We start from the raw sequence: 20,739 nt of genomic DNA, 5'->3' as shown, positions 1-20,739 counted from the left end.
TGACTTTCAGTATTTGTTTTCCAGTGGATACGTGAAAACACTGTTCTGAGGGCCAAGGCTGGAAGGTCTGTGCCCGTAGGATATTTAAAAAGCTCATTAAGATGGTGTTAAAGGCAACTCTAGAGAGTCAAGTTCATTGCCGATTCACTGACGCTGTGCAGATCCATTCTGTCCTTCTCCTGCCCTGGAACGCTGATGTCCATAGAGAGCACGACTTGGGCTCCCCGGCCTTCTGGTTTCCTGTTCGGTTTACCCAATGGAAAGCTCCGATTTGACATAGGCGGGTGGAGGAGGTAGAGTTGGGGCCCCCGTTCTTTCCACACACCCCATCGCCTCCCCGCTTTGGCGCGGTTCTGGCAGCGCCAGTGTCCAACCCACACCCTTGGCTCTGCTGGTGGCCCTTCTTTTGTGGCTCTGGTCAGACCACTCCCTCCCCACGGCCTCTGGGCTCTGCAGGGGAGGGGCGTTCTCCCACATGATCCACTGCCTCGACATTCCCGTGGGTCCCCTCAGCCCAGCCCAGACCTGGGCACTCGGCCCCTTCACTACAAACATCCCCTTGACAACCCCAGCTGAGCATGCTTTCTGGTTCCTGCTGAGACCCTCGCTGATAACAGACACCATCTAGATTCCCCCCAAGCTGTGATGGATGAGCCCCAGAGAGTAGGGCTCTCAAATACAGGCTCTTAAAAAAGACAGTGTAGCTTTCAAGAGCTGCTCATGGCACTGAAAGATCAGATAACTGTTCTAAAGCACGCTGAAGAGCGCGCCCGAGGGCCGAGGGGCAGGCTCCACAGAGCGTCTGATTGCAGAGAGGGGCACGGTGACACTACAACCTGCAGGGACAGCCCTGGATGGAGCTGGCGACCCCTCTGCCAGCCTGTCTCACCCCCCAGACTTCAGGGGTCACCTCTTTTCCTGAACTCCATCCCCAGACCCCCCCAAACTGAGCCTTCATGTCGTTCACTCGGTGCTTAGCTGCCTTTCCTTGTAGCCCAAACTACATCTGCGGTTCCTGGTGAACAGGGATGTTATGGTTTGAACTGTGCCCAGCTCCCCAGTGTGTGTTAAAGTCCTAACCCTCACATCTCAGAATGTGACCGTATTTGGAGATAGATCCTTTACAGAGGTAATCACGGCAAAAATGAGGTCATGAGGCTAAGTGCTAATCTAATACGATCGGTATCCTTATAAAAAAGAAAAGGGGTGGGCTTCCCTGGTGGCGCAGTGGTTGAGAGTCCGCCTGCCGATGCAGGGTACACAGGTTCATGCCCCGGTCCGGGAAGATCCCACGTGCCGCAGAGCAGCTGGGCCCGTGAGCCATGGCCACTGAGCCTGCGCGTCCGGAGCCTGTGCTCCGCAGCGGGAGAGGCCCACGTACCGCAAAAAGAAAAAAAAAGGGGTGGTGGTGAACTCTGAACACAGGACAGGTGCACACAGGAGAATGCCATGTGAACATGAAGACAATCACTTACAAGCCAAGGAGAGAGGCTGGAACAGATCCTTCCCTCACAAGCACTCAGAACGAGCCAACCCTGCCCACACCTTGATCCTGGACTTCTGGCTCCCAGAACTGTGGGGTAATAAACTTCTGTGGTGGAAGCCACCTAGTTTGTGGTGCTTTATTATGGCACCCCTAGCAAACGAATACAAGGAACTCCCCAAATTCTATGCCCCCCGTCTGCTTCAGACCCTCCAAGGCTCCTCTGGCAAAAAGCCCAGACCCCTCTGCCTGGCAGCAAGCCATCCTGTGATCTGGAATCAGCCCACCTTTCTAGGTGCGTCTTCTGCCTCTTCAATACATTCCCGACCTGCTACTACGCCCTCTCCCGCCTCCGCCACCCACACCTCGCCCCCACCAGCTGACTGCTCTGCCTCCCTACCCTCCAGGTCGCGGTCTGACGTGGAGACCCCTGGCCTGGGCTCCTGTCCAGCTAGGGCCCTCTCTACCAGACCCCTTGTTGCTGTGTGCTGTAACCACTAGCTCCTTAGTCTCTCAGGACACAGCCATGGGACAGCCCATGTGGCATTCCTACAAATCCCGGCAAATTGAAGGGATGGGGAGTGCACAGCTGTGAGAAAGCCAGGAGCAATGGCCCGTCTATCACCTGCAGGAAGCCAGGGCCGGAGGAGAAACAGAGAGACGCCAAGGGACTCGTGGCAACGCCTGAGGCTGACAGGAGAGATGAGGGTGGGGTCTGCGTGGCCCAGGCACCCAGGGGCCAGTGAGGTGCGCGGCTGGTGACTCAGTGGAGTGTTCCGGATGTTCTACATCTGGGTCATTTCTCTTGGAAGGGAAGAGGGAAAGCCCAAGACGGGTCTGTTCTCGCTCTCCCCTGGAGATTTCCAGAGCACAGAGATGCTGGGAGCAGGGAGAGGCTTCTGCCACCGAACAGTGTCAACCCTGCCAGCCCTCTAATCGTACTGCTCTGAAAACACCCGACAGTCCGGGGTGGCAAAGGTTCTAGATTCAGAAGAATCTGACATGCATGGCTGCTCCCACCGGAAACCAGGAGTCTCCAGGGACCCAGAAAGGAGGACCATTTTAGACGAGCCAAGCGAGAGAGCGTGGGGCTGCCAATGCTTCAGAATGAAAGAAGACCCTCAGAATAAGCAAGAGAGAGGTACCCTTACCCCTACCCAGAGCGACACTGTTTCTTTCAGAATCGTTCCTTTCTAACTGAGATCTCCTGTGAAATACCTGCTTTGTTCTTCTTCTTGGAAATGGAGCAGCTCTTCACCACACCCACTTTGGAAAACACCTGGAAGAGAATGTCGACATGTATTATCAGAATTTCTGTGCTAATCCCGCAACCTGGTGTAGGCGTGTCTCGAAAGACAGAGGGGACCAGGCAACTGCAGGCATGGAGAGGGCGAGAGTAAGAGAAGAGCTAACCCCTGGATGCGCTTCCGTGGCCGGGCCCTGGCCCGAGCCCTCTGCCTGCATGAACTCATCCAGCCCTTGCAGTGATTCTACCAGGTAGGTGTTACTACCCACGTTTTGCAGATGACAAAACTGAGGCTCCAAGGGGTTAGAGACGCACCCAGCGTCACAGAGCTGCGAAGCCCCAGAGCTGACAGTTGGATCCAGGCGCCAGAGCCCAGGTTCTAAACGCCGTGCAGGTGGGGGTCCTGGTCAGACACTAGGCTCCCCAAATTTGCCCTAATATCATCTCGGAGGTCCCAAAAATATCTGGAGGCACTGGATCATGGACTACTTTAAGTAGCTTGGACGCTCCCTTAGGGTTCCCCGTAAGGGCTGCTGGGCTGGGTCCTGGCTCCCAGTGTCCAAGAAGGACCTGGGACACTGAACAGTCCAAGGAATCACCGAGGGCCATGCAGTGGGGAAGCTGGGCCTACATTTAGAAGCTTGGAGTCCACTGACCCCAGTCCTGACCCTCTCACTGCCCCTGCACCTAACGCCAACTAATGTTTAAAACTTTCAAAAATCACATTCTGCTCTATTTTTCCCTTTACTTTTTTTGTCTCTCTTGCTAGAATTTGAGAACTGACCAGTGCGAATTCCTGTCCTTCTGGTTCTCTGCGGTGTCTTCCACAGCACACACAGGGCCCAGGGAGAGGCAGGTGCGGGTCACTGTTCACCGACTGAGTGAAGGGGAAGCAGAGGGGAGGGGGGATCCCGACCAGCAAACAAGAACCGCACGCAGCTGAGATTCACTGACTCTCTTATTCCGACTGTCAAACACTTTACTTGAATTATCTCATTCATTCTAATCAGATCTTCCAAACAGCTCCGCAGAAGATTCTATTAACACCCCCTTTTTACAAATGGGGAAACTGAGGCACAGAAAGGCCTAAGGACCAGCCCAGGGTCACACTGTTAGTAAGGAGTGAGGCTGGGACCCAAGTCCAGGCAGACTGACCCTTAAGCACAACTCTCCACTCAGGATGCTGTTAACAGGAGCCCCGTGAGCTGGGCGCTGCTCCCCACAGTGCCTCGAATGGGCTGTGTGACCCTAGGTCAGTGAACTGACCTCTCTGAACCTCAGTCTCCACATCTGTAATATGAAGAACCTGGACTAGATCATTTTGGCTGTACCTTCCAGCTCCAGAGTCCTTTAATTCCAAGGATGCTCTTAGACTGAAGCTTGGGCACATCTTCCAGGAAAAAAATGGTTCCCGTTGACGACATCCCCATACCAGATACGGGGGGGCCAGCACAGCAGAAATAAAAAACAAACCCTCCACAAGCTGGTTTGACCTCTTCAAAGCTATCTAGCCTTTGGACACTACTAGTGTGTGCCTGTTTCTAAAAGCAAACTCAAACCAGACCAAAACGGATTCGGGAAGTAGCCCAAGAAAAGTCCAAGGGTGGGTTTCCCATTGCCCCAGAGGGCGAACCTCTGCGCTTAAAATGCTGCTGCTTTTGCCAGGCACCTCTGCTGCTGTGGTGGCTTTTCTAACTGGAAGTGACAGTCACATTGGAGATTTAGCCAGAGGGTCCCAGCGTGCACGCTCTGCTCTCCTGCTTCACCTTGACACCCTGGGCTTTCCCGCCCAATGCAGGCTGGCCTCCTTTCCACCCATCCACCACCTTCCTGCCTCTAGGACTCAGTGGACCCCGTCTCCCCTCTTGAATCCAGCTCTAGGATTTCAGAGCTCAAAAGAATTTACAGAAACCAATCAGCTCAATCCTCACGGCCTTCTTCCTTTCCAGAACCAGTTCATGGCTGTCAGGCTGCTAATCACCAATTCATGCATTAAAAAAAAAAAAAAAAAAAAAGGCATCGAGCATTTATTCTGTGCCAAACCCAGTTTACAGAAATGGAGACTCTCCCCATGCACAGTTCTCAGTCCAGTGGGGGAGCTCGCAGACCCCAGTCCTCTGGCACTAGAATCCCCATTTCCAGATCTCTGGCCCAATTCCTTCTAGAAGCCCCCCAGCGCCTATCATTTGGCATTTCCCCAATGCGTACTTGGAGTTCCCCATCCTTTTCCCCTCCACCCCCTTCCTATGAATGCAAAACTCTCAGCCCATCAGGACTCCAGGCAGGACTGCCCTTCCTCCAGATTCACTCAGTGCTGTGTCTTCTGCGTGTTCCCACCAGGCCAGGAGGGTGTGTTGGCGTTTACTTTTGGGTGGTTACCCTCACAGACACCATCTGGGGAGGGGCTTTGTTTTCTGACTACAGCTCTCAGACCGCATCCCAAGAGGTCCCCTTCAAGTGCATGCAGGCGCCCCTGCCAGCCCCCAGACTGGTCTGGCCAGGACTCCGATCTCCGGGTGAGATGTCTACTGGACAGCTTGGTGGAGGTGTCAATGCAGTGGCTGTTGGCTGTTAAGCTACACGCTGCCACGAGTCACTCGTCCAGGCAGGATAAACACAGTGACCACATCAGCAGACTGGGTCTCCCGCCCCGCCCACCCCCGCCCGCTCCCTCCGGGCCGAGCGGTCACTCACCCCCTTCAGCGTCTCCTCGGTCGTGTCGAAGTGGAGATTTTTGATAAACAGCGTGCACCCGGGAAGGCTCTCCTCATCCTCTTCCTCCTCCACCTTTGCTGAAGTGTCGTGTGCTGCTCCCTCTGTCAGCTTTTCACCTTCTGGGGTCTCGCCGTCTGCACGGGCCCCCCCCCCACCCCGCCACCAAAACAAATCTGTTAAATGATGCCTTATCTGCCTAAGCCCCGGGACCTAAAGCACAGAACCTGCCAGACCCAGGGGGTTCTGTCTCTGAGTGGGCAGCGTCAGGAAGGGACAGCTTGTGCTGGGTTTTAGCAACTGTTGCGGGGGTGGGCTGAGGGAGGGGAGAGACCGCCGTGCTTCCTGCCTCTGTTTTAAAGAGAAAAGAGTATGAAGCACAGACCAAAACCCAGAAGCCTTAACTTAGACTGACCCACATTATATAATCCATATAATTTGAACCTCAAAATAAATTACTGTGAGCTGCAAATGTAAGCGACGTGGTCTTTTTCCTCAAAAACCAGCACTTGGCGAACTTTCAAAATAAAATGCAACTTAAAACTGCAAAAATTACAGAATGGGAGCAAAACTCAGAATGTCCTAAATACCCCTTGAACCTAAGGGATGTTACGTTCATTTAAAATCCCCAATATACATAACTTCAGAAAGCATATACATAAGAGTATGTTTTCATCTACACAAAATATATTCAATTCAGAGCTACACATAACAGCAAAAAACTGAAAAAAAGACAAAAACCCACTATATTCATAAAGAAGAGATCTGGAGAGTTATACTGCCACCAAAGGCTACACTAATATGTAGCTAAAGATGACGTTTCCGAAGAATGTTTAAAGACGTGGAACGATGCGCATGACAGAAAAATTAAGAGAAAAATGAAGGTGCAAAACAACATACGACGTGACCCCAATCACGTTCTGTACCCAGAGCTTACGAGACACATACGCAAGAAGAGAAAGTAACGCGCTCCTGGTTATTTCTGGAGACTGTGATTACAAAGGGCTCCATCCTGTCACTCCCACCCCTGTGACACGCCTACTCTGAAGGAACAGCATTGCAGGAGGAGGGAAGGGCAAGCGTGAGGCTGTGAGTTAGCAGGGCGGCCGTGTGGCTGCAGCTCAGGATGGAGCCCTGGTGGAGGACGTGGATGTCACCCGGGGGTGCCGGAAGCCTCACGAGGTTGGAGGTGGCGTCGTGACCTCTTGAGAAGTTCCGCTGCTGGAAAAATGTGTTCCGTTTGGGTCAACCTCCCCAGTTTTTCACATGATCGGGGCCTGGGGACAATCATCTTTTCCCCCACGTTCAAGCTCCGGAAGCTCCTCCCGTAGCCCCCGGGGAAATCAAACCCCATCTCAGCCATTCTCGAAGATGTCCGCCCGCTCCCACCCTCATGGTTCTGAGCATGTGGCCCTGACCCTCCCCTCAGGTCTGAGCCCTGCACGTGCCAACCTGCAGCAGACGGGGACACTCCATTCTCTTGTGCCCACTTGCATGCAAGTAGTTCAAGGCCAAGGGAGCTTCCGGGGCTTCAAACCCGTCCCCCACGCTCTCACGCCGAGTACGAGAGCCCTCTCCATCGCCCCCGGCCCTTTCTGATGCAAGCCTACTGCTGGCCAGTCCTAACTGAACTTCAACCGCTTTGTCATAAAACAACCCTTTCAAGCCCTAATGGAAAGAGCGACAGTGAGGATGTTGTCCGTTTCACATCAGTTGAACAGGCAGCCTTCACCCTTCACACTCCCTCGGAGGTGAACCCAGAATCCAGACTCTCTCTCCAGGACAAAAAAGAAGAAATCTACATAAAGGCTCCTTCCCCCACCCAAGAAACTAACACAATTTACCCAACAGGGGACTCCGTGGTGTGGCCATTTGTCCTCAAAACCCAACTTTCAAAGCAAAGCAGGGTAGAAAAAGTATTATTAATGATGGGGAAGCAAAGCTAAGCAGACAGGCTAAGATTCCAGGTTGTGAAAGAGAACTTCAATGGAAAGGAAGACCACGCCCCTCAGCTGCGAAGGACACCCACCCCACTGGCTCGCCCCACGTCTGATGTCTCAGAGATAAAAGGAGAGAGGAAGGGGTGCCAAGCAGATGCCCCACTGCGTGCGGGGACTGGGCTAGGCCTGCGAGGATGCTATCTCACCGCCGACCATAGCAGCTCCATCACAGTAAACCGGTGGTCCGTGGAAAGTTTGGGAGTTCGCTGCATCTGAACTCTAAACCTCAGGCATCTTCAGGTTGGGAGAGAGGTTCATGGGAGACTGAAAAAATTTTTTTTGTAGAGAAAAGAATGGGGGGGATGATGGTGACTGGGAGAGCGCCGTGCCGGTTTAAGGGGCAGCCCGTTCGCGGCACTGGCCAATTGCTGTCACGAGGACAGATCAACCCAAGTGTGGCCAGGTGTTCAGAGCTTTCACGAGAAGCTGAAAATCCAGCTTTTCATGGGAAAACCCACATTTTAAAACTCTTGGCAACTAACTCAGCGGCCCGTGGCTTCTGTACTAGGCAGTGGTCAACAGATCGATTTAAACCAGCTTATGGGCCTTCGTGCTCTGCTCCCCACTTCCAGCCTGGCAAAGCCCAACGACCCGTCCCTCTGCCTCTCCCAAGGGCCTGGAATCCAGCCAGTTCCCAGCGTGGCATTCCAGGGATTTGAAGCCTCACAAGGACAACAGCTCTGGGGAGCCCAGGGGCTCTGAGCAGGGCCAGAGTCCACTCCTTCCTGCCTCCCTGCCCCAGGAGCAAGGGCTGGTCTGCTTCAAAGCACTTATTTCAAAGGTCACAGGCCCCTGCCCAGGAAGTGTGATGTTTGGATTTCGTGACAGAGCTGCGATGAGCTTGCAGTCAGGGCTGGCACCCCAGGAACAGACAGATCCCTTCCCCGGAGGGTGAGCTGCCCTCAGTCCCAGCCCAGGGGGAACAAGAGGGGACTGCGAGGACGGCCAGGACCTATCACCTACCCGGGTGTGCAGCTGGCCTGGCTCCTCCCACTTCTACTAAGTCAGCCAACGCCCCTGACCCCCAACATCCGGGAGAACATCCAGCTTGAAATAAAAAACACGGTTAAATGCAGCCTGGCTTTGCTCCAACAGCACAGCGATGTCCATTGTTTCTCCAAACCTTTGTGTACCCAGCCACCACCTCCCCCAATCTGCGACTCCCCCTGGGATGCTGGAAGAGCTAACAAGACAAGGGCATCCTGGTCTCGAGATCTGTTGAAAAAAGGGGGCCTGAAGAAAACGAGAAGGGGGCCCAGAGACTGCAGTCAGGAGGCAGCGCAGAGCTGTGAAAGCACACGGCCTTCGAAGTGAGAGTGGTCTGGGTCAGGGTCCCCGTGAGGCCACTCACTAGCTGTGTGCCCTGGGTGACCGGCTTACCTGCGCTGCCTTAGTACCGTCACCTGGAAAATGGAGCTACACACTCCCTCTCCCCTCTCCCCTCTCCCCTCTCCCCTCTCCCCTCTCCCCTCTCCCCTCTCCCCTCCCCCCTCCCCCCTCCCCCTCCCCCTCCCCCTCCCCCTCCCCCTCTCCCTCTCCCCCCCCCTTTTCTCCGCTGTCTTCTTTGGAAATTCGAATGTCTGCTACTCCATCACACGCTGGGTCCCCGGTCCAGGGCACCGTTGCCTCTTGTGTGGATGACCGCGTGTTCTCCTCACTGGTCTCCCGTCGGCACCTGTCCCTGGCCTGCCAGCTTCTCCCATTCTGTCTCCTCGCCTTCTCCATTCCAGCTGCACCAGCCTCTATTCTGATCTCTGAGCCTGCCAAGACCCGTCCCTGCCACAGGGCCTTTGCACTTGCCATCTGTCTCCTCTGCCTGTTCTGCTCATCCCATTTTCCCAGGCCTGGCTTCTTGTCAGGTCTCAGCTCAAACATCCTCCCCTCAGAGCTCCTCCTGTGCAGTTGTCCCCAGCACAGGCCTGGCCACTTGCCATCAGAGTCCCCTGGGTACCTTTCCTTCAGAGGCCTTACCCCTTTCTGAAATCACCTTATCGGTTCACTTCTCTGTGTCCCCCAGCTACAAGGGGAGCTCTCTGAGGTGGGACCACATCTGACTCAGTAACCTCTGCATCCCCAGCACTGGGCCCAGAGCAGATGCTCCAAAAATACCGGTGGATGATGATTTGCTACACAAATGGCACTTAGTGTGACCGACAGGAGCTGTGGGGTCACAGCTAAGAGCACAGACCTGGGAGCTGGTGGCTCTGGGCACAGCCCAGCTCTTTCCAGATGTGTGACTCTGCATAAGTCACTCAACCTCCCTATGCTTCCTTCTTTCCATTCAAAAAAGGAGAAAGACAATCACAGGGTCCACTTGCAAGACAATTATGAGAATTAACGCACAGAAACCCAGATAAAACAGTGTCTGGGCCAGGGGAAAATGTCAGGAATCCCTACCTCCGCAGGCCCATTGCCGGAAGAGGCAGGCCAGCCAGCTGCAGGCTTTTGAGAAGAACAGCCAGCGCCGCAGGTCTGAGTGCAGGGGACTGTGTCTCTGTCGGCCACATCCCTGGGAAGAGCTTCTGCCCCGCTCAAGTGGCCAGGCCCTGCTACAACCCATGCCCAGAGAGGTGTGGAAACGGCCAAGGGCCAACGACGAAGCCAAAGGTCACTGTTAAAAGTGCTTTTCTGCCAGGCTTCCCTGGTGGCACAGTGGTTAAGAATCCACCTGCCAATGCAGGGGACATGGGTTCGAGCCCTGGTCCAGGAAGTTCCCACGTGCTGTGGAGCAACTAAGCTCGTGAGCCAGAACTACTGAGGCTGCGCTCTAGAGCCCGCGAGACACAACTACTGAGCCCACGTGCCACAACTACTGAAGCCCGCGCGCCTAGAGCCCGTGCTCCGCAACAAGAGAAGCCACCGCAATGAGAAGCCCGCGCACTGCAACGAAGAGTAGGCCCCGCTCGCTGCAACTAGAGAAAGCCCGCACGCAGCAACGAAAACCCAACGCAGCCAAAAATAAAATAAAGAAAATAAATAAATTAAAAAAAAAAAAGAGAAAGAAAAGCACTTCTGCCCCTGGCCTCAAGTGGGGTGACAACAGGAAGACTAGCAAGGAAAAAGGAGGTATCACAAAACGAACAGATGTTTGCCAACGACCTCACCAGGAACCAGGAAAAGTGGGAAGAAGCGCAGGATGGGGGCGGGGGCGGGGTGAGGGTGCGAGGAAGGCTCGGAAAGCAAGGTGGGCTGCAGGGGGCTGGGAGAGGCAGGGGGGAACACCGTCCATCTGTAGTTGGCACATAAAATCCAGTCACGCATTACCACATGGGGCTTTATTATAATCAGGCCGCAGAATTTACGGTCGCTCCCTCCCCCTTCCGGATCTCTGCGCGGAAGGCTGACAGCAGAGACTGTTAGCAGTTGCAAGCAGCTTTTCAGGACCTCCCCCGACTTGGAGCCCTTTATCTGGAGGTGAGGGTCTTGGTTGTGGGGAGATAAAACACACTGTCCCCCTCCCTCGAGAACGGTACAGGGAACGGAGGGCTTCGCCGAAAAGAAAGGTTGGAGGGGGGCGCTGGTGAACAAAACAACCCTCTCTGTCCACTCCCCTCCTGCTGCCTTCCTGCGGAGCCTGAGAAAATCCAGGGCTTGGGGGGCCGGCTGGTCCCCGGCAGTGGGGATGGGGAAATTGGGAAGCTTCAGGAACCATGTGCAGAGGGGCGGGCGTGGGGGAGCAGCAGGTGAAAAGGAACAGCTCGGGGACCAGGGAGGGGACCGTGTATGTGATACAGGTAAGAAAAGGAACAAAAAAGGGCAAAAGGAGGCTCGGGAGATGAGTTCTGCGGGGATCCGCCTGACGACACAGGACTCAGCGGGGCGTGAAATCAGCTCAGGCATGCACAGCTTCTTGGTCCCCATCCGATCTATTTGCTGCAACTACTGGCTCCCTCCTCCTAGCTCCGAGGCCTCCTTTGTGTGAGGGGTGGCAGGACCCTGGACAGCAGCCCCCTAAGAGGCAGGGCCTGTTGGGGACAGTCTGTCTGGGATGCTCTCAACACCGGAACCTAGGCCCGGCCACCCAGGGGACGCTGGGGGCAGGCAGGGGCAGCCCTCTACCTTGCGACCAGGGCATGCTATCTCTGCAAAGCCTCCCCTCGCTGTGCTCCAGAACATTCTGCACCCAGGGCCCACTTCTATTACTGTGACATCTCAGCTACCCCCGAACAGCCCCACCCGTCCTCCTAGCAGCCCGGGAGCTTCTGGGGAAGCGGTATGTGTTGGGCCCATCTTGGTCGCCCCAGCTCAGTGGCTGGAATCCAGCTGGTGCTCAGGGCTGAGTCAGAGACCATCCACTTCACCTTATGCTGCTGAATTAGGACGAGGGTCAGAGAAACGGTGACTCGGGCGGCTTCTCACTGAACTCGCACAAAGGCCTTCTGCCTATGTTACAGACGCAGGAACAGCCTCGGAGAAGGCTGGTGGCTTTGCCCAGTCACTGGGCGAGGCGGGGACAAGGCAGACAGTGACTTCCCCGGGTTCCCGGGAGCTGTAAGCCTCACGTACGGAGGACCCAAAGTGCTTAGTGCAGGGCCGGGCATGGAGGAAATGCTGCTTTTGCCTGTGGATTCGCTCAGCACCTACTGACTGCTCTCCCACCAGACGCCGGGCACCTTCCTGGGTGCCGGGGCACAGCAGTGCACAAGCAGATGAGGTACCCGCCCTGCGGGATGGACGTCTAGTGAGGGAGTCAGACAGACAGACACTGAGGAAGGGAACCCATAATGACACACTTCTGGGAAGCAATAAGCCTTTAAAACAAAGTTTAAGGGTGAGGGGAGGGGGTGGGTGTAAATCAGCACCCATGGAGGGAGCCACGGTTACGCGATGGATGGCGCCACATTCTGACGCTTAAACAACGATGGAGAACAAATGTGCCGATGTCACCAAGCTCTACTATGTGCCGGGGCTTGGGACACAAGGACAAGGATGGCCCAGCCCTACTCTTCACAGGTAAAGAGAGACAGAGAGGCACAGAAACCCTTCTTCCTGCATTCCTTCACTCCTTCAACTCATATTCCTGAGCTACCCCACGCCCGGGGCCCTACGGGATGCTTGCGCCCAGCAGTGAGCGAGACAGCCACTCCCCGGCCACTCCCTGCCCTCGCATGGTTCACTGCCTGGCAGCGTCGGATGTTAAACAAGTAAAACAAACGAATAAACAGGATAAACACAAACTGTGACGAGTGTCACAGAAGAAAACAACAGAGAGAAGGGAGGGAAGCACCGGGACACCTGCAAAAGAGTGTGGCCACAGGGCAGCGGCCCCGCGGGGAGGCGCCATACTTAGTGGTCCCGCCAAAGCTAGGAGAGGCCTCTGCTGGATCTGTTTCCAGGGCCGTCGCTCCTGGCAAGTCTGTGCTTTAAAGGAGGACTTGCTTTTGGCCGAAAAACATTAGTCATGTCCAAGTTTAGTGACTGAAGTTGAAACCAAGGTCGCTGATAATTTGGGGGTGATGGCTACTTAAGAAGAAACCGTGACTATATAAAGAGAATTCTTCTTGATGGAAGCATAAGCACGGTGGAAGAGAACGCTAATCCAATCTGTGGACAAAAATAACTCAACAGGGGCTAGTGAGGGGCTTTTGAAAGATTTATATCAGTGGTCAGTAGGTAACCCCAATGGCTAAGGGATGCTTTCGGGGGCCTCAGAAAGCAGAGACTGAAGAATTTTCCTTCCTGACTGAAACAAGGCTTCTAGACCAGGGGTTCCCAAATGCCTTGTAGTGACTTGGGCCAGTCCTGAGGAGGTTTTACTGATCCAAGATGAACTGGGAAATGCAGACAGCCTAGGGAGGTTTATGGACAGGGAGGTCTATTCAGTTAAAGGACTGTTCTTTAATCTGAGAATTCCGCATCCCCACCCCCATTCTTTTATGAGGACAGTGGAGAGGGTATACAGGAGATGTATTTCTTTTAATCCTTATTTTAATCAACCGGCAACCCTACGTTAAGATGGAAGTACGGAGGAGGGATATTACCGATGGGCAAGATCTTAATATCTGGGTAAGGGTGTTCTTCAAAGCTTTTCTAAAGGTCTTTGCTTCTAGGATGGAGTCGTGGTCCCCTAAGTGGTTCTCAGTTGACGGCTGCACTGCCCCCTAGAGGGCATCTGGCATACAGGGAAGGGGTATCTTAGATCGTCACAATTACAGGGGCACTCCTGACATTCAGTGGGCAGGGTCAGCAAAATGTCTTACAATTTGCAGAACAGTCCCGACAGGGAAGAACTGCGCTGCCCTGAGTGCCAGGAGCGCCCTCTCCTCACCCCAGTGTGAAGCATCAGCTGAGGGTTGGGTCCCCGCCTCCCTTCCCTTTCCTGCCTTTGCAGCCACTGGGCACCAGAGGGCGCCATACCATCCCAGGGACCCCGGAGAATAAACCTCTCCAACAGCCCTGCTCATCCGTCCCGGCGGATGTATCAATACGACCCAGAAGGCTATTTTCTCTTGCTCTGTTCCGAATCCCTGTTAACAGATTCTAGTGGGTTTTTAAATTTTTCCTTTCACAACCTATACTTGATAAGCCAAGATAGTTGGCTACCTTATGTTGTATCCAGAATTTTTATGCTCTATTTTTTTTAAGGACATTTTACGTGCCTATAAAATTCAAGAGATGGGGACCCACCAGTCTCAGGATGAATACAGAACTTTAAAAGAAATACCTGATAAACAATTTAGTGCTGCCCCCTAGCCCTCTGTCCTTCCCCTGCCTGCTGCCCCAGGACATCCTGATCTCAGGCCCAGCTCTTACCTGTTTCTGGCTCCATCCTGTCCTTTCCGGCCGGCTCTGCTGGTGCATCTTGGAGCTCTTTCTTGTGTGGGGCTGGGCTGGAAAAGATGCCCACCGGAGCCCACTCCAGATACAGGGGGACGTGGTGGAACTGCAGAGACGGGGCGGGGGAGGGACTCAGTCCACGACACAGACAAAGAGCCTGAGGCTCCGAGTACAGAACTCCATGTGCTGCATGATCCCCTTGCTGCAGCATCTGCTGTCATTGAACACATCTGCATCCCCCGGTGCTTTCTCTAGTCAAGGGTGTGAACAGGGAGCGGGACGGGGGAGCAGAATCACTGATACAGGGCAGCCCTCCTAGAGGAAGTGCAACAGGGCCGCCGGACACCAACCATGCTTTCTCTCCCTCCACTCACAGGCAGTGAGAATACACATACGTACATGCAGAGAGGTTTTTTTTTAAAGAAGGATAAACAAGACACTGACAAACAGTCAGCAAAGCATTAAAGTCCTTGATAAAGAGAAGCTACTTGCAGTGGGCTGAATGGTGGCCCTTCAAATGATATGTCCACATTCCAACTCCCAGAAGCTATGACTGTGGACTTATTTGGAAAAAAGGCCTCTGCAAATGTCATTAAATAAAAGATCCTGAGATGAGATCATTCTGGATTATCTGGGTGGGCCCTAAATCCAGTCACAAGCGTCCATGTAAGAGAAAAGCAGAGGGAAGATTTGAGATGGAGAAAAGGCCATGTGGACAGAGGCAGAGACTGGAGTGATGCGGCCACAAGCCAAGGGACACGTGGAGCTACCAGGCACTGGAAGAGGCAAGGAAAGATCCCTCCCCCCACCCACAAGAGCCTTTGAAGGGAGAATGGCCCTTGGACACCTTGATTTTAGACTTCAGACCCCCAGAACTGTGAGAGAATACATTTCTCTTTTTTTAAGCCACTAAACTGGTAGTAACTTGTTATGGCAGCCACAGAAAGGAATACACTGACACATGTAACTTTTTCTTCCTTATGACCAAAAATCAGGAGGTAGCCCACCCACAGAATTGACTTTCAACTAATTGTAGGTGTAAGATATCCAAAGTGCCGAGGATGATGGTTCAAAGTCATGGGGGAATAGAAAGCTGAGGAAAGCCAGAATCGGCAGGGAACCGAGGCAGGCTTTCCGGAGGATGTTTTGAGCCTGCCCCTCACACTGCCCCGTCCAGAGGTGCTCCCAGGGGCGGGATGACATTCACAATCCCGACAGACATGGCTGGTTTCCAGCAAGTGCTCGCACGTGCCAGGTCTATGCCAAGACTGTCTGCCCGTCAGCTCCCTCTGTCCTCTCCCTGAAGCGGGGCTCGGGCGACCCTACCTTGGAGTAGGCCAGGTGTCGGAAGGCCTTGCGGGCCTCCAGCGGCTCCAGGAACTCCACGATGGCCGTGATGCCGCCCTCTGGCAGCAGCACGCGACCCAGGCTGCCGAAGCGGCCAAAGGTCTCCTGCAGCTCGGCCGCCAGGGTGCCGGCCGGGAGGTTCTTCACCAGGATCACGGTCTTGCTTCGCTCAGCAGCGGCCTGCAGGGAGGGGACAGCTCACGTGGGACGATGGAAAGGAGGGTCACTGACCCCCGACGCCAGTACTGATCGGTGGGTGACTCTGGACCAGGCGGCCATGTGGGACCTCGGGTACCAGGCCCTCAGGAAGCAGGTCTAGGAGACCCCACCCTCTTGGGCACGCCACCCTGTGGATGAGAGGCGGCTCCGAGGAGTGGATGAGGGAGAGGGCTCTGGAACTGGACCCCCCAGGTCAAATCCCGGCCCCTCCACTACTGAGCCGAGGCAAATTCTGACAGCACCCGACCACAGCCCTCGCTGGACCTTCCAGGACACTCCAGCCCAGGGCCGGGATCTGCATCTCTGTGCTAGGAGTCTTTTCACGGATCTGCAGAACGCCTGACGCCACAAGTCAGAAGTTAACACCCCGTGGGAGCTGCCCGTAGCTCTCAGGAGTTGGCGTGTCACCTGTCCTTTGGGTGGGACAACTCTGAGTCGGGCGGTGTCCCCCGGGGAAGGTGCCAGCCCACTGTTCTACCAGTGGCACTGGGACGAGCATGCCCTTTGCTGGTCTCTCCCCTCCCCTCGTCCCTTCTCGCCAGTGTTTTCCGTCCAGTGAACTACTTGCGCTTGAATCTTTGTCTCAGTCGGCTTTTGGAAGAACCCAGACCAAGACACCAGATATACGGCCTTGAGAAATGCACCTGAAATGTATTCAGCCCCTCACCTGACACGAGGACACGGCACCTACTTCATGGGTCGTCCCAGGAAAGGGGTCAATCAAAAGGGTTGACGTAAGCACGCTGCTTAGCAATTGCTAACATTAGCAATTATTTTATTATTAAAGCATGCTGGATGGAGAATAAAAGAGCCAAAAAAAATTAATGGGAGGATTCCAGGCATAGGGCACATCTGGGTATGAGTCTCCACCTGGCCACCAATCTAATTTGAAACCTTGGGTCAAGTGCTTTTCTTCCCTCTGGGCCTCAGTTTTCTTTCTTTTTCTTTTAAATTTTATTTTACGTTGCAGTATAGTTAATTTACAGTGTTGTGTTAGTTTCAGATGTTCAGCAGTGATTCATTTATACATATACATATATCCATTCTTTTTCACATTCTTTTCCCACATAGGTTATTACAGAATATTGAGTGGGGTTCCCTGTGCTATACAGTAGATCCTTGCTGATTATCTATTTTATATATAGTGATGTGTATTTGTTAATCCCAAACTCCTAATTTATCCCTCTCCCTCACATTTAACCTTTGGTAACCGTAAGTTTGTTTTCAAAGTCTGTGAGTCTGTTTCTGTTTTGTAAATAAGTTTTTTCTTTTTTAGATTCCACATATAAGTGATATCATATATTTGTCTTTCTCTGTCTGACTTACTTCACTTAGCATGACAATCTCTAGGTCCATCCATATTGCTGCAAATGGCATTATTTCATTCTTTTTTACGGCTGAGTAATATTCCATTGTTAATATGTACCACATCTTCTTTATCCATTTCTCTGTTGATGGACACTTAGGTTGCTTCCGTGTCTTGGCTATTGTAAATAGTGCTGCAATGAACATTGGGGTGCATGCATCCTAACCGTCCTTTTAAGGTGAAACTCTTAAGGTTTGGTGAGGCTGAGGAAACAGCAGTTTGGGGGTCAGAAGCCCTGAGGTTGAGTCCAGGCCCCTGCCACAGACTCACTGTCTGATCTTTAAGTCCCCACCCCACTCTCTGGGCCTCAGGTTCCCAGTCTGTAAGACGAAGGGGAGGGTGTCAGATGCTCTCAGCGGGCCCTCCAAGGCTTTCATCATCCAGACACCTAAGAACTTCTACCTGCTAAGAAATAAGCACGTGGAGGAACCTTCCCCTATGTGATTCAAGAAAGGTCTCGATCCCGAAACAGATAAGAGGTGCTCTTAGTAAGGTGCTAGGTCGGGAAACAGGATGCTTAGGGCCCCCCCCGACCTGCGTGGAGAAACTCTTGCTTATGGCCCCCGAGGGACACCGTCCAGGTCCGATGGGCCAATGGGCCACGAGTCTGAGCTGATGATCTTTCTTTCTCTCTTAAGGACAGCTGCAAAGTTAATGCTAATCATCTTTGAAAGGCCTGACCCTTCCACCCGCCCACACATCCGCTGATGTGAGACTCCACCCCCAGCTCTCCAGGGGCGGGGGTGGGGGGGGTGGGGCTGAGCTCTGAGCGGCTCACTGCCCAGCGGGCACTCACCTGGCTGAAGGAGTCCAGACTGACCCCATTGTCGAGGAGGAAGCGCCGCACCTCTTGGACGAGCTGGGTCTCTCCCAGGGCCACGCGCACGGCCACGCTGCCCTTGGTCTCCTGTGGGAGGGAAAGGGAAGATGCCCTGTTGGCTGTCGGGCAGGTGACAGGTCGGCTGTCCCATCTCCCAACAGCCCGAGGAGGAGGCTTGCACGGAGCTGGACCCCGCGGATGGCCCCCGCGGATGCTCCCCCCGTGGATACCCACTCTGGCTTGATGGCTCTGGCTTCCGCATCTGTCAGGGTGAATCAAGAACCCCACGCCTCCCCTCCAGCTTCCCCTCCCCCATCTCCCGCCTGCTCCCTCCCCTCCAGTCATATGTACGGACTCATGCCAAGTTCATTCCCACCTGAGGGCTTCTGTGTGCTCACCTCTGCCCTCCATTCAATTTCTGCTAGAATGTCGCACCCCTGAGCAGCCTGCCTCCTGCCTCACTCTCACACCCTCTCCCCTTACTCAGCTTCAGCCTTCTTCAAGCCATCACGCCAACATGTGGCACCTTTGTTAATGAGCCGTGTCTTCCTCTGCTGGAAGGCTCTAGAAGAGCAGGACTGTTTCCCTTTAGGACCCCGCTCTCTTCCCAGTGCTCAGAGCACTGGTGGGATCTGAACCAGCTGCAGCCCCTCCTGACTGGCTGAGGTCCAGAGCTGTGTGGCCAACACAGTGCCCACGAGCTCAGCCACTGGGCACCTGAAACGCGGCGCGTCCGAACCCAGCGTAAGACACGCACTGAATTTTAAACACTCAGTGAGGGGAAAGAAAGCAGTGCAAGACAGCCTGTCACTTTTTTATATTGTGGATGATGAACTAATAATATCTTGGCCGTATCGAATTAATAGAATAGATTCTATTCTGAAAAATTAACTTTGAAAATTAACTTTGCCTGTTCCTTTTTGCTTTTTAAAAATGTGGCCCCTTGGACATTTACAATTCTGTGTGGAGCTCGTATTCTATTTCTGGGGGACAGCGCTGACCTTCAGCATGGGGCAGGGGCAGTAAATGACGATGGCCAGCGAGTTTATGGACCAAATCTATGGATATCCTTTGCCTGCTGGCTGAAAAACACACTCCCAGGTTTTGCCAAAGATGAACTTGGCCATGGCCTAACTGGAGACACAGCATTTAAAGGAAGGTATGTGATCTGGAGAAGCCAAATGGACGGAGGGGAAGGTTGGGAGGAACAAGGTCAGACTTGGAAGAAGGGGACGGTCAGAGACCTACGACCTACCCCGTGCTCATCTCAAAGACCTGGGCTGGCTGGGCCCAGAAGTGGGTGGGACCACCTCTGGGGAGTGGTTCAGAGCAAGGGCAGTGGATTCGGGTTGACCTGGGTCACCCCACCTCTGCCTGTTTCCAGGCGTGTGACCCTGGGCAAGTGCCTTTGTGCCCCTGGGCCTCTAGTTCTTCATCTGGGAAGTGGGGCGAGAGGAGTACCGCACGCTAAGTGCTCATCGTCAGTTCCTTTCTGCAACGTGGCTCCACACTCGCCCACGAGAAGCCAGGGCAGGGTGGATGCTTCCGTGGGGGAGGCCCCAGAGAACAAGCTGGTGGACAACCCCAGCCCGATCCCACCCCCTCCCCTGCCCAGAGCTGGGGGCACATCAGACAGGGCGCCCACTCACATGGTCAAATACTTGACTCTTGGTGGCGCTGTACTTCTGGGCGATGGCGTCGGCCACTGCATTCGGGCCCATGAACAGCGTGTTCCAGTTGTGAGAGCTGAGTCAGAGGCAGAACAGAGAGGTCAGACCGTGGCTGAATGGGGGCAATTGTTTTCAGATGCAAAGCCTGTAAGAAACACGCTTGTGGGCCTGCCTTCCTAAGTCCCCGAAGCCTCCTCTCCCCCATCTTACTTGGCATGGGCCAAGTACCAGGGCCTGAAGACAACAAAAGCCACGATGATATTAATAAGCCCTAACGTCTGTCAAGCGCTTACTCAGCACCAGGGACCAAGCACTTTGCTTACATTGACTCAATCCTTATGACACCACAAAAGTGAGGCACCACTGATTCTTCCCATTTTGCAGATGAGGGAACTGAGGCTCAGCAAAGTTATGGATGAGGCGCTAAAGCCACCATGAGGAGTCAGGGTACCCTGGCAGCTAGGCAAGGAGGGGTGAGGGCAGCCAAAGCCTGGGTCAGAGGCAGGTATGGACCTGGAGCTGTTGGCTTTATCTTTTGACTCTTTCTTCTTCTTGTAAGACGATGATCCTGGGGCGTCTGCGTCCTCGCTGGCCTCCTTCTTGATGGTGGATGGTAACACGTGGAGCATCCTGCCCTGAAGGAGGACGAGGGGAAGGGGGTAAAGACAGGAAGGGGGCAGGCGCTTCTACATCCTGCCCCGGGTATGTCGGCCTCTCCACGAGGGGGCTGGACCCAGCACTGAGACCCTTGTCGCAAGACCGGGGCCTCGGGCAGGATGCCCACAAGGCCGCCCTGAACCCAGAACAGGGGCCTGGCCATGTGGCACAGGGGCCTGACTTTGTGACGGGGGACACCTGACAAAGCTTCACAGAGGACGCTGATCGGTTTGTAAGTGACACCTGCAGGGCTCCCCACCCGACTCTGTCCCTGTGAGGGTGTGAGCTCCACGCGGGCAGGAGCCAGGTTCAGCCTGCAGTCACAGGGGATCAATAAATCATGAATGAATGAACGAACGAACGAACAGGAAAGGGAGGCGAGGCAGCCTGGGGCTTCGGCTTGTGTGCTAAGCACGGTATTTGGAAGAAAGAAGCGTTTCTT

At 54.1% G+C, this 20,739-nt stretch overlaps 1 protein-coding gene across 2 annotated transcripts in view; it reads right to left on the bottom strand.

Annotated features, from left to right (window-relative positions):
- The window catches only part of RBM19 (RNA binding motif protein 19), a 122,026-nt gene that overhangs the window by 85,962 nt on the left and 15,325 nt on the right, over positions 1 to 20,739 (bottom strand). For both annotated transcript variants that reach the window (XM_022551006.3, XM_089894517.1), the window contains exons 12-18: positions 20,154 to 20,275; positions 19,620 to 19,716; positions 17,947 to 18,057; positions 15,545 to 15,745; positions 14,195 to 14,324; positions 5,424 to 5,578; positions 2,702 to 2,762 (exon numbers count right to left, since the gene is read on the bottom strand). In XM_022551006.3, the coding sequence (XP_022406714.2) occupies positions 2,702 to 2,762; positions 5,424 to 5,578; positions 14,195 to 14,324; positions 15,545 to 15,745; positions 17,947 to 18,057; positions 19,620 to 19,716; positions 20,154 to 20,275 (877 nt within the window). The remainder of the gene's footprint in view (positions 1 to 2,701; positions 2,763 to 5,423; positions 5,579 to 14,194; positions 14,325 to 15,544; positions 15,746 to 17,946; positions 18,058 to 19,619; positions 19,717 to 20,153; positions 20,276 to 20,739) is intronic.

This window comes from Delphinapterus leucas, chromosome 14, assembly GCF_059928025.1.
Source record: "Delphinapterus leucas isolate spDelLeu-1000000601 "Yukka" chromosome 14, BTC_Dleu_Yukka2, whole genome shotgun sequence".
NCBI classification, from domain to species: Eukaryota; Metazoa; Chordata; class Mammalia; order Artiodactyla; family Monodontidae; genus Delphinapterus; species Delphinapterus leucas.
This window is presented reverse-complemented; position numbering and strand designations above follow the sequence as displayed.